The sequence below is a fragment of the Loxodonta africana genome, chromosome 18 (assembly GCF_030014295.1).
Source record: "Loxodonta africana isolate mLoxAfr1 chromosome 18, mLoxAfr1.hap2, whole genome shotgun sequence".
Taxonomy (NCBI): Eukaryota; Metazoa; Chordata; class Mammalia; order Proboscidea; family Elephantidae; genus Loxodonta; species Loxodonta africana.
Genome location: NC_087359.1, coordinates 72,852,468 through 72,865,472, shown reverse-complemented (window position 1 = coordinate 72,865,472; position 13,005 = coordinate 72,852,468). Strand labels below are relative to the sequence as shown.

Sequence of the window (13,005 nt, the reverse complement as noted above, 5' to 3'; positions counted from 1 at the left end):
TGTAGTCCTTCCATCTGTATCTTTTGGAAGACTTTAAACAATGTTGGTGTCATTTCTTCTCTCACTGTTTGGTAGAATTCTCCAGTGAAGCTCTCTGGTCCGGGGCTGCTTTTTTTTTTTTGCCGAGAGGTTTTTGATCACTGATTCCATCTCTTCACTTGTTATAGGTCAGTTGGGACTTTCTATTTCCTCTTGAGTCAGTTTGGGTAGGTCATGTGTTTCTATGAATTTGTTCATTTCAGCTAGGCTATCCAGTTTGTTCTAGAGGTTCTGTCCAATATTGAAAGTGGTCTATTGAAGCCTCCAACTATTATTGTAGTACTATCTATTTCTCCCTTCAGTTCTATCAGTGTTTGTTTTATATATTTAGGTGCCCTGATGCACTCTCTAGAAAGAATATAAAAAATGAGACAGCCCTGAATGATACAGTGAACCTACTAGACTTAATAAACTTATAGAGAACACGTATATTTAAATCTTCTTGATTAATTGACCCTTTTATCACTATATAACATCCATATTTCTCTCCTCTGCCATATTTTGTCTTATAGTCTACTTTTTCTGTATTAAGATTGCCACCCCAGTTCTCTTTTGGTTATTTGCATGGAATATTTTTTTTTCCATCCTTTCTCTTTCAATCTATTTGTGTCCTTGTGTTCAAGGTGTGTCTCTTATAAACAGCATATAGTTGGGCCATTTTTTTTTTTTCAATCCATTTTCCCACTCTCTGCCTTTTGATTGGATCACGTAGTCCATTTACATAATATAATGCTTTTGAGATTGATGTTTTGTGTATTAGCAGTTCTTTTCCTTTTGTTGCTAAGTAGTATTCCATTGTATGGACGTACCACAGTTTGTTCACTATTTCCTTGTTGATGGTCTTATTTAGATTGTTCATTTTAGAGTTGTTATGGATAAAGGTGCTTTGAGCATTCATGTGTAAGACTTTGGGGGAATGTGTATTGTTATTGCTCTTGGGTAAATACTTAGAAGTGGGATTACTGAGTTGCATGGTAAGTCGGTGTTTTTAAGAAACTGCCCATCTGTTCTCCAGAGTATCTGTACCATTTTGCAGTCCCATTAGCAGTGCATAAGGGTCCAGTTGCTCTGCATTCTTACCAACACTTGGTGTTGTCAGTATTTTTTATTGGGTCATTCTAGATGATCCCTCATTTAAAAATGTGTAAATGAGACCCAGAAGGACTCAGACTTTTCCAAGGCTCCTCAGCCTCTGGATGGCCCCTTACAAAAAGACTGGAATCCAGGCCTCTGACTTGAAAGCTGTGGGCCTTCTGGGGGATGGCAGCTGTGTTGAATGAGAGCAACAGAGGCTTATTGCATGGGCTGGATCTAGGAACCGGGAGCCCTTGTGTGGCATGGGAACTTTTGTGATATCCAGGGCAAACATGGCGGGGCTAAGGCATAGGTCCAGGGAATAGGGAAATAAGAGGAAAGTAGAAAAAGGAGGTGACAGAGGAGAAAACATGCACATCCTAGAATCACAGAGATGAAAGGCTACTTCTCCATCCTCCCCAGTTTTGTAATTTTTAGTTGATGTGGAATTGGCTCCAACTCATGGCAATCCCGTGTGCAGCAGAAGGAAATGTTACCTGGTTCTTTGCCATCTTGATGATAGTTTATATGCATGAGTCTGTTGTTGTGGCCACGTGTATTTTGAGTGCCTTCCAACCTAGGGAGCTCATCTCCCAGCACTATATTGGACAGTATTATGTTGTGAAGCACAGGGTTTTCATTGGCTGATTTTTGGAAGTAGGTCACCAGGCCTTTCTTCCTGGTCTGTCTTAGTCTGGACGCTCCACTGAAACCTGTCCACCATGGGTGACCCTGCTGGCATTTGAAATACTGGTGGCATAGTTTCTAGCATCATAGCAATATGCAAGCCACCACAGTATGACAACCTGATAGATGGGTGGTGGGCATCCTCACAAACCCCCACTTATTTTAAATTTGAGACTCAGAGAAGTAACACAGCCTGCCAGTTGTCACACAGCTTGCTCGTTGCCTCTTGGCTGTTTGCCTGTGGAAGGCAGTGACGAAGGCCAGTTTCGTTTCCAGAAGCATCCTTGGTAATGACACCAGGGCTGCTTCCCCTTTGTGCTGGAGAAATAGACTTTCTGCCAGCTGGTATACCTGGCTGAGATAATCACACTCCCTCTGTGTCCTGGCCTCAGGTCCGCTCTGGGCAGGAGTTGGCTTTAGGAAGGAGCTTGTGCACGGGGTGACAGTGACCTAATGGGAGGAGGAGTTTCACTGAGGACCAGGCCCTTCTCGAGAGGCCTTCCCACCCACCCTCGGGGGAAGGGGTGCAGCTGCCCTGGAAGGCTGTGGACATGCTTTCCCGATTGCAGAGTACTTCTGTTTCATTTTGAATATCATTTGTTTGGTTGCCACGGCAACGTCAAGTCTCTATTTTAATGGTAACCTGCGTGGCTGCAACTTTCTATATATAAATGCTGCTTCGCACAGTGAATTGGCTGATGCCACGGGGAAGCCGTGCATGTGGAAGTGGTAGCAGAAAATGACCAGCGTGTCAGATTTGAATGAGGAAGGACTACAGGGCTGAGGTGAGTTGGAATCCAGCACCCTGGTGGCTGTCTTTTGTTCAGGAGCTCAAAGCCAATCAGATCGGGTAGGGTCTGAGCCTGGGCTGGGGCTTGGTGCTGCTTTGGAGGGATTCAGGGTGATGGTTCTGTTTCCCCATTTACCCTATCCACCTGCCCTTATTCCTGCAGAGAATTGGGGTTGCACTGTGACCCAAAGTTCCAGAAGGAAGAGAAAGCAATTTAGGTCCGGGGAAGTATCTGGCATGGGCTCAGTGGGAAGTGAGTTTTCCTTGGACCTGCCTCGGTTTCCTGTTCTGGAGCTTTGCCTTCCCTACTTGGCATTTTTTAAACATTTTTATCCCCGAATGTGGGGTGGGCAGTCCTGTAGGGGCTAAATGACTCCGAATGGTGCAGGCAGAGTTTTCAGGAGGAATCTGAAGATTGAGAATCGACAAGTTCAACTCGCTCAGGTTCCAGGTGAGGGAGAAGTCCCTCTGGATCAACCAGATGACAGGCCAGAGACCAAAGTGGGACTGGAACCCAGGCCCACAGTGATCTCACGCATGCGTGCTGTGCGTGTGCACATTCTGTCGTGAGTCAGGGCCACGTGTACACCTGTCTGGGTATACATACCAGAGGTAGATGGGCTGCGAAGAAGGCAGTGCCTCGGCGGGGGGGGTGTTCCTTTCTCATCTAGTACCTGGGGGGCGTTCTGAATGCAGGCTTATGTAACGTGATCAGAAGCCAATGGGGCTTCCAGAAAGATCGTGGAGTTTGGAGTCTAGAAAAATTTGGATTCACATGGATTCAGCCACTTTCTACCAGTGTGACAATTTGGTTAACTTTTTAAAGCTCAATTTCCCCATCCATACAGTAGGTGTACTAAATAAATATCTTTCCCCTAGTCCCTGGGTGACCCAAACAGTTAAGTGCTCAGGTGCTAACTGAAAGGTTGGAGGTTTGAGTTCACCCTGAAGTTTCTCGAAGACCTGGTGATTGACTTCCTGGAAATCAGCCATTGAAAACCCCGTGAAGCACAGTTCTGCTTGGACGCACAGGGGTTGCTATGAGTCAGACTTGACTCCAAGGCAGCTTTTTTTGAGGGGGGGGCGGGGGCGGGGGTGAGAGGCTTTAGCACTGTTATCTTGAATAACTATCATAGCATATATGAACCCACCCAAGACAGTGCCCAGGCCGTGATAGAGGTGTGATGTATTCAAGGGTAAAGATGTTGGTAAACCATAAGTTATATAAATGTCAGACCACAGCTCTGTTCTCCCAGCTCGGGGGGTGGCAGGTGAGGGGGGTGGCACTGGGATCGGAAGAGTTTGGCTGCACCAGAAGTGTTCTCTGAAGGCTGAGTTTCTTGGCGTGTTGCAAAATGCATTACAATTTTATAGTTCTTTGTCTAATTTGGGCTTCCTCTTGTATCACATCACGTAATCACCAGATACTTGAGGGCGTTGGATCCAGAGACTTAGATCCTGTTCTTGGAAAGAGAAAGTGTGTACGGTTATACTGAGTGCCCGTGAGTGACAGGTGGTTCGTAGATAGTCCCGAGGGGCTGGGAGATTTAGAGTTGGGAGTAGTCGCTGCTACTGGGTGGATCAGGAAAAGAATAGCAAAGGGAATCCTTTGTAGACATTTTTGATTGAAAAGGAGATGAAGAAGCATATTCTAAAAAAGTAGATTGGGGCCAGGTAAAGGGATGCTTTCTGAACCGTGAGTCACAAGCTATGCAATTAATGTAATTGGGGTCAACCAGCATGAGAACCAAATGGAAGGATATTATCATGTATTGCAGGTGACAAGGGCAAATGCTGTCACAAGAAACATTTGATTTGTGTGTATACTGGGTTGTAAAGTAAAATGAGTTCTTGACTGTGGGTCAAAAAAAGTTTGAAAAGTGCTAGCTTGAGTGGTGGCAAGTGAGCCCAAATGCTGTCCTGCCAATGGAAGGAAAACCTGGGAAATCTACAGTAGGAAGAGTTTTTGAATGGAGGAGCTATGGGCAAACATCACTTTTTTTTGGTGGGGCGGGGGGTAAAATATATATAGCATAAAAATTGCCGTTTTAACCATTTTTTTTACATTTCCTTGCTTATTTTGTTTTTGTGGTGATAAATATGTAACAAATTATTTGCTATTTCAGCATTTTTTACACGTACAATTCAGTGACATTTTAAATTGCTTCCATCGTGTCGTTCAGCCATCATCGTTATCTGTTTCCAGAGTTTTCCATTACCCTTGACAGAAGCCCAGTGGCCCCTGAGAAATGAGTCTTTCCCCCACCTCGTCTGACCCTGTTGTTGTTGTTAGGTGCCATTGAGTCAGTTCTGACTCATAGCGACGCTGTGTGCGACAGGACAGAACAATGCCCGGTCCTTCGCCATGCTCACAATCCCTGCTATGTTTGAGCCCATTGTTGCAGCCACTGCGTTCGTCCATCTCATCAAGGTTCTTCCTCTCTTTCGCTGACCCTCTACTTTCCCATAGGTCTCTATACACTTGCCTATTCTGGATGTTTCCTGTGAGTGGAATCATACAATATTTTCCTTTTTTGACTCATTTCACTCAGCATGCTGTTTTCTGGGTTCATCCATTTTTAAGCGTACAATTCACTGGCCTTACTTTCATTCATAATATCGTGCAGCCATCACCATTCTCTATTTCCATAACCTCTAAGCAGAATTTCTGTCCCCATTAAGTATTTACTCCCCACTCCTCTTTTCCCCCAGCCCCTGGTAACCACTATCTTGCTGTCTCTATGCCTTTGCCAGTTCAAGGTGTTTCCTGTCAGTGTTTCAGATTAGTGGGATCACACAATGTCTGCCCTTGCAAGTATGTATCATTTTGAGGAGTTAATGCAGCCCAGTGTTCCACACAGACAGGAACAAACCAATCAGTTGGGCAGGGTGAGGTCTGGGGACCGGGAGGGGGCTGCCCTTTCTCTCAGTGATTTCAGGCCAAGAGGAAGGCTCCCTGTGAGCAAGTTGAGAAGAACGCCCACCATTCTTGGAGCGGCTGCCCACATGGCTCCACTCTCATTCTTGTGGTTCCCGAACACACCTTCCTGGTACCCCTGGGTCCTAGCGTTTGGATACCACCCCCTCTTAGGAGGGAAGAACCATCCCCAGTGTTCCAAGGGTGCTAACTTCCAGCTGCTTGCTTTGTTGTTGTGCTTAACAGCCCTTGAGTTGCACCTGACTTGTGGCGATCTCATGTACAATAGTATTGGATCATTCTGCTCCATAGGGTTTTCATTGCCGCACTGTGGGAATTCCTCTGCTGTCTGTGAAGACTGTGTCATCTCACCTTCAGACCCCGCAAGCGTGTATCTGTCCTCCCCGGGCTGCTGTGCCTGGCTTCCACCGTCCTCGGTTTCCCAGTCCCTCTTCTTTCACAGTCTGCTTAGTGCACAGCTTTGCCTCTGCCTCTGCCTATCTCTCTGCATCTCTCTCCTGCTGGTGGGCCATGCCTCGTTCTTAACCTGTCAGCTTCTTCCTGTACCTCCTCCCCTTTTGAACCTTCTCACCAGGTGACGGAGTGCTCCCGTTTCCGCAGACTGAGTAGGACAAGCTTTCCAGGGTCTCTTCTTCCCAGAAGCCTTGTTCTGTGCTTTCTGCTGTCCAAGGAAGGTGAGGCCCAGGCTGGAGGAGCACAGCTCTGGGCAGGGAGGGGGTTGGCCACAGGCTTGCAGCCACTGGGGAGGGTGCACGGGTACACTGGAAGCTGGCATGCAGCTACACCTGCCAGAAGGTGTTGGTAGTAAAAGGTCCTGGCCAAAAGCATACAAAAAAAAAGCCCAAACCCGTTGTCGTTGAGTCGCTTCCGACTCATAGCGACCCTATAGGACAGAGTAGAGCTGCCCTATAGAGTTTCCAAGGAGCGCCTGGCGGATTCGAACTGCTGACCCTTTGGTTAGCAGCCGTAGCACTTGACCACTACGCCACCAGGGTTTCTGGCGAAAAGTCTGGAGGGCAGAAATGCTGGTTGATCTCCTGTTCCAGCAGTTACCAGTTACCATCGAGTCAACCCCAACTCATTTCCAGCCCGTGAATGTCACAATAGAACTTCGCTCTGTAGGATTTTCTGTGGCTGATTTTTCGGAAGTAGGTTGCCAGGCCTTTCTCCCAAGTCACCTGGGTAGACTCGAACGTCCAGCCTTTTGGTTAGCAGCTGAGCATGTTAACTATTTGCACCATCCAGTACTCCAGTCTTAGTCTAGGGTGGTGATATTAAATTCTCTATAAAACCAGAGAGCCTTCACGTCAAATGCATGCTTCTTCAGACCTCCGGCAGTTAAGCCAGAGGCTCTACAGTGGCTAAATCAAGTGCGGACCTGTATTTTTGTTTTTTTTGGCCAGTGCTTTCCTTTTACATTTTTGAATCAACCATCAACACCTAAACGCCAGAAGATTTCACGTTAAAAATTCAGATTTCCAGCTTCCTTCCAAAAAAAGGAGGAGCTTTGGCAACACCGAGCCTGACGCCCCGCATGGCAGCAATCACTGATGTTAAGTGCATACCTGCTTCTCACTTATCAACTGTCTCGTTGTCCGACGTTTCGCATTTGTGACGATAGTAAAAAATCTACTGTCCAACTGTTTTGCTCATTACCGATGCACATCTGACAGTAACGAACACTGGGATGCGAGGCGAGAGTAATGCTGGCTGTGACGGGTAAGGTTATATGTCATCTTGGCTGAGCCGTGACTCTCAGTGGTTTGGCAGTTATATAATGATATAACTTGGCAGTTATGTAATGATGCAATTTGGCAGTTATGTGTGATATAATTTGGCCGTTACATAATAATGTCGTCACCCTCCATCAGGAATTGCAAGATTAAGACAATTTCATTCGTTTCAGATCATCTCTTGGGTTTTGATGGTTATAGGCCGAAGTCAGCTCAGTCTTGGTTAGGCCTAGGCTACCATAACTTTTGTATAATGCTGATTTTTGCACAATGACCTGGTCTTTGGAACCTAGCCATGTCTACAAGTGAAGAGTGGGTGTAGTGAATTTTCCAGTTAGCCACAGTCTGCACCCTTCTCTCCTGCTCCCCAGGGCTGAGGCCAACAGTGGACCAGTTGCCATTCATGGCACTTGTGATGTTCTTATTATGACTGGAGGAAGAATGAGGTATTTCCTGCATCCATGTCTATGAAAAGAGGGAAAATAAGAGTTCCACGTTTTCCAAGAAGATGTTAGAGAGCCTATTTCTGAAAGTGTGGTGCCTGAACAACTAGCAGCAGCATCACTTGGGAACTTGCTAAAAAAGCAAAGTATTGGGCCCAGCAATCTGTTTTAACAGTCCTTCTGATCCATGTTAAAATGGGAGAGCCACGGCTTTAGATGACTGGGCCTTTACAAAGAAATACAGATGGGTAGAGTATGGAAAGATGCCAGCACTTACCGGCATTTTCTACCATCCTGAGGCCCAGAGCAGAGGGGCCATTGGTGGTTCAGTGGTAGAATTCTTGCCTGCCACGCTGGAGACCCAGGTTTGATTCCTGGCCAGTGTACCTCATGTGCACGCTTCTGAAACATCACAGCCTTGAAAGCCCTAGGGCGCAGCAGTTCTACTCTGCACACATAGGGTCACCATGAGTCGGAGTGGACTGGACGGCAGCTAACAACAACAACGACCAAGCCACTGATCGTTTTTTTCCTCCTGGCCCTCTTCATTCATTTGTGTTTTGGGGGCCCCTGGAATCATTTAAGTATCTGAGACTTCTCATGTGTGGGCTGTTGTTATGGGTTGAATTGTGTCTCCCCAACTGTGGAACCCCTATACATATAGAAGAAACCCTGGTGGCATAGTGGTTAAGAGCTACGGCTGCTAACCAAAAGGTAGGCGGTTCGAATCCACCAGGTGCTCCTTGGAAACTTTATGGGGCAGGCAGTTCTACTCTGGCCTACAGGGTCGATTTGAGTCCAGTGCAGTGGGTTTGTTTTTTTTTTTTTTTTTTTTATGTACGTAAGGATATAATCCTGTTTGGAAATTTTTCCTTGTTAAGGAGGCCATATCAATGTAGGGTGTGTCCTAAACTAACAACTAACAACAACAGTCAAGCCATTGATCTTTTAAAAAAATTTTTTTTTTTTACAGTCCTCTCTCTATGCATCTGCAGGGGATTGGTTCCAGGACCCCCGTAGGTACCCAAATCCGAGGATGCTCAAGTCCCTTATATAACATGGTGTAGTATTTGCATATAACCTACACACATCTTCTTGTGCACTTTAAGTCATTTCTAGATTACTTATAACACCCAATACAGTGTAAATGCTATGTAAGCAGCTGTTATACTGTATTGTTAGGGAATAATGACAAGAGAAAATGGCATGTTCAGTACAGATATAACCATCGTAGGTCTAGCTACATGGTGCACGGGTAACTTTTAAAAAAATATTTTCCATCCGCGATTGGTTGAATCCTTAAATGTAAGACTTATGGCTACTGAGGGTGGACTGTAATCACTTCTAAGTTATAAAAACAGCAGATTAGAGACAGAAGTGAGCGTAAGAGGGGTGGGTGTGGCGGCAGTAGATGCTACGTCAAGGTCACCAAGGAACTTAGAAACTCTGGGTCCATAAAAAAAAAAAAAAGAAGGTGAAAAAGAGGCAACGATCTTGTCCTAGAGCTGACTGAGACAGTCTTCCTCCTATAGCTGGTGCCCTGAATTTGGGCTTCTAGCCTCCTAACCTGTGAAAAAATAAGATTTCTGCTCTTTAAAGACACCCATTTACATTATTTGAGTTACAGCAGCTGTGAAATGGTTGTAGCATCGGAACCCGTCTGTCATAGATTGACTTACATCCCCCCAAAAATGTGTGCATCAGTTGGGCTGGGCCATGATGGTTCCCAGTATTGTGTGATTTTCCCGTATGTTGTAAATCCTGCCTCTGTAACGTTAACGAGGGAGGTTGGGTGGCAGTTGTGTTAGTGAGGCAGGAGTCAACCTACAGGATTAGATTGTGTCTTGAGGCAATCTCTTGAGATGTAAAAGATAGAAGCAATCAGAGAGCCAGGGGGACCTCACACCACCAAGAAAGTAGCGCCAGGAGCGGAACGCGTCCTTTGGACATGGGGTCCTTGCGCCTGAGAAGCTCTAAGACCAGGGAAAGATTGAGGACCTTCCTCCAGAGCCGACACAGAGAGAAAGGCTTCCCTGGAGCTGACGCCCTGAATTTGGACTTGCAACCTAGTAGACTGTGAGAAAATAAATTTCTCTTCGTTAAAGCCATCCACTTGTGGTATTTCTGTTATGGCAGCACTAGATGACTAAGACAGAATTTGGTACAGAGAGTGTGGGGTGCCGCTCTAACAGATACCTAAAATGTGGAAGTGGTTTTGAAACTGAATACAGGAGCAGCAGCAGCAGAGAACCTGCAGTGGCAGAGAAGTAGCAGCAGAAGACCAGAGCAAGATGGAACTGGAGCCGACCCAAGGAGCAAGAAAGCTGAGTGCCTGTGCGCAAGAGGCTTCCTGGTGGAGCGGGGCGCCTCCAGGCACTTATCGGTGAGCTACAGAGCTTTGGAACACTTGCCCCAGCAGGGCAGATGCAGGTGTGAGGCGCAAGGAGCTGAGAGGGCAAGAAACCAGGAAGCAGAAGCTGAAGAGACAAGGAACACAAGAAGTTGAGCTGCCTCAGTCTCAAAAGGTATGGCCAGGACCTCTGGGGTTTCAAAGGGTGGAGCCAAGGCCTCTGGTGTTTCTAAGGGTGGAGTTGCCACTCAGATGGACTAGGAGAATTGTGCGCCTAAAGCCGAGGGAGCAGAGTTGCTGTCGCAGTGGGCCTGGAAGGTGGAGCTGAAGCCTAGGGCCGAGGGGCCTTCACTCAGAATCTGGAGAGTGTGGCCAACACCCGGAGTCTGGAGGACAGGGTTATTGTGTAAATTGTCTCAGAGAACAGAGGATTATTTTCAAAGCCTTGAGGGCCAATGTAATGTGTTCTGTTGGCTTGCTTGGTACCTGTTATGCCTTCTTTTTCTTCAGTTTCTCCCATTTGTAATGGAAATATCTAGCTTTTGCCTGTTCTGCCATTGTACCCTTGGAAGCAGATAACTTGTGTTCTTGATTTCACAGATGAAGAGGAATTCTTTGGATTTTGGATTTGTAGCTAAGACTTTTGCTATGATACGACGGGGTGAATATGTTTTGCATGTTACAAGGATGTGATTTGGGGTGGGGCCAAAGGGTAGAACGTCATGGATTGAATTGTGTACCCCCAAAAATATGTCAACTTGGTTAGGCCATGATTCCCAGTATTGTGTGGCTGTCTTCCATTTTGTGATTGTTATTTATGTTAAGAGGATTAGGGTGGGATTGTAACACCATCCTTACTCAGGTCACCTCCCTGATCCAATGTAAGGGGAGTCTCCCTCAGATGTGGCCTGTACCACCTTTTATCACTCAAGAGATAAAAGGAAAGGGAAGCAAGTGGAAAGTTGGGGACCTCATACTACCAAGAAAGCAGAACCAGGAGCAGAGTGCGTCGTTTGGACCTGGGTCCCTGCACCTGAGAAGCTCATTGAGCAGGGGAACCCTTCCTCCAGAGCTGACAGAGAGAAGGCCTTCCCCTGGAGCTGATGCCTTCAAGTTGGACTTGTAACCTACTAGGCTGAGAAAATAAATTTCTCTTTGTTAATGCCGTCCACGTGTATTTCTGTTATGGCAGTGCTGAGTAACTCAGACACTGTCTAACTTCAGGGGGATAATGAAAATCAAGATCAGCCCAAGGCTGGTTCCTATGAGGGGGAGGCCAGGCATACCTCTTCCCTCCAACCATTTTTTTTTACCAATTCTGATACCAGGCATCTCTCGCACGGCACTCTCCACTTCTCGTCTGGGTTGAATAATCCATTGCAGTGGCCACACAGAACTCACAGACCATACTTACAGTTAAGTAGTTTATTAGGGAAGTAACAGGATACAACTTAGGCTCAGAAGGCATATAGGTAAAGTCTGCAAGCCCCCGAAGTGGAGAACACATCCCTCCCTTCTGTGCAGAACAGTTCTCTCCGCTCCTCTCGGCCGGCTGTGCAGGCCTGCAGACCCTTCCCTCTGTTGTGCGTGCTCCCTCTCAGCCATGAAGGCCTCCTCTGGGCCCCCCCAAGACAGGCCTCTCTGCCTTCAGCCTCCTTGCCAGCGGCTTTGCTGCAGGGCTCCTTGTGCGGCTCTCGCTGCCTTTGCTGTTACAGCTCTTGGTGCATGTTACAGCTGTTTTAGGTGGTTTCTTGCCTCCTCTCTCTCTGCTGCTTCTCTCTCCTCTCTTCTTTCTTCCTTCTCCTTCTGTCTACTCACCTCTATGGGGTTGGTTGCGTATATAAGCAAACTCCTGGTCAATTTCAGGAAACCCTGGTGGCATAGTGGTTAAGAGCTACTACTACTAACCAAAAGTTTGGCAGTTTGAATATACCAGGCACTCCTTGGAAACTCTATGAGGCAGTTCTACTTTGTCCTATATAGGGTCACTATGAGTCAGAATCGACTCGTTGGCAGTGGGTTTGGTTTTGGTTGATTTCAAGGCATGGCCCTCCCACCAGGGCCACTGACCGGTCCCTTCTCAGTAGGCCACAGACACGTTATTTGCATAGTAGGCTATAGTCACTTCATTTACATAAGTATATTGACCAATCCCTGCAAAATGTGTAAAATAGACCAATCAGAGAGCAGGCTGCAGCCAAGGGCCAGACAAAAAGTATGAAACTACAAATTGTTTAGAGTTTACCCAGGAAATGTCAATCAACCTGGACAAAAGTAACAAACCCTTTGGGGTAGAAAACTGGGGCAAAGGTAACGCCTCAGGGCTTAGGAGGAAAATCTCTAAAACAATTTTTTCCGAAGAACCAAGGCAAAAGGCCGCATAAAGGAGCTCGTTTCATCACAGCAGCTCTAGGAAACCAAGACAGCTGTGCTTAGGCCTTCGCCTTCTGGTCTCCCTCTTTTCCTTTACCCATACTCTTGGTGCCTGGTGACCCCAGTGAGGCCACTTTTCAGGTGGGCTGACAGATGCTACACAGAGACTAGGGAGAATGCCACCTATTCAGCATCTGTTTAGTGGCTGCATTCCCTGTGTCTGGGCCCAGATGTGAGTGGGAGTCAGACTAGCAGGGGTGATAACACCTCACTGTAGGATGTCACCACAGGAACAGGTATGGAGGTGAGGAGTGGCCCAGCACAGGTGGGATGGGAAGTCAGGGCAGGGTGGGGATGCCCTTCCTAGAAGACAGCCAAGAGTGAGGAGCCTGGACCACCACACAAACTAAGTCCGGAGTGGAGAGTCTGAGGCTTCCAGAACTCAGCCTCAGCCAGAGTGGCTTCAGGGCGACTGAGTGCCCATAGGCCAGTGTGACTTCCTCTACTTCGGGCTTCGGACGGGTGGATAGGGGCTGGTTGCCGGAACTTTGAGCTCTGCTGCTGCAGAATAACCCTGC

The 13,005-nt window shown here is 47.0% G+C and overlaps 1 protein-coding gene and 1 non-coding gene across 6 annotated transcripts in view; both read left to right on the top strand.

Annotated features, from left to right (window-relative positions):
• The window catches only part of GAS7 (growth arrest specific 7), a 287,911-nt gene that overhangs the window by 153,091 nt on the left and 121,815 nt on the right, over window positions 1–13,005 (top strand). The window contains exon 1 of one of the 5 annotated variants that reach the window (XM_023556461.2): window positions 2,354–2,585. The exons of the other annotated variants lie outside the window; for them this stretch is intronic. Within the exon in view, the coding sequence (XP_023412229.1) occupies window positions 2,562–2,585 (24 nt within the window). The 5' untranslated portion in view covers window positions 2,354–2,561. Of the gene's footprint in view, window positions 1–2,353; window positions 2,586–13,005 lie in introns of those variants that run through there. 5 annotated transcript variants of the gene reach the window in all.
• On the top strand, window positions 8,020–8,090 carry TRNAG-GCC (transfer RNA glycine (anticodon GCC)). The gene has a single exon. It is a non-coding gene; the product is annotated as a tRNA-Gly (tRNA).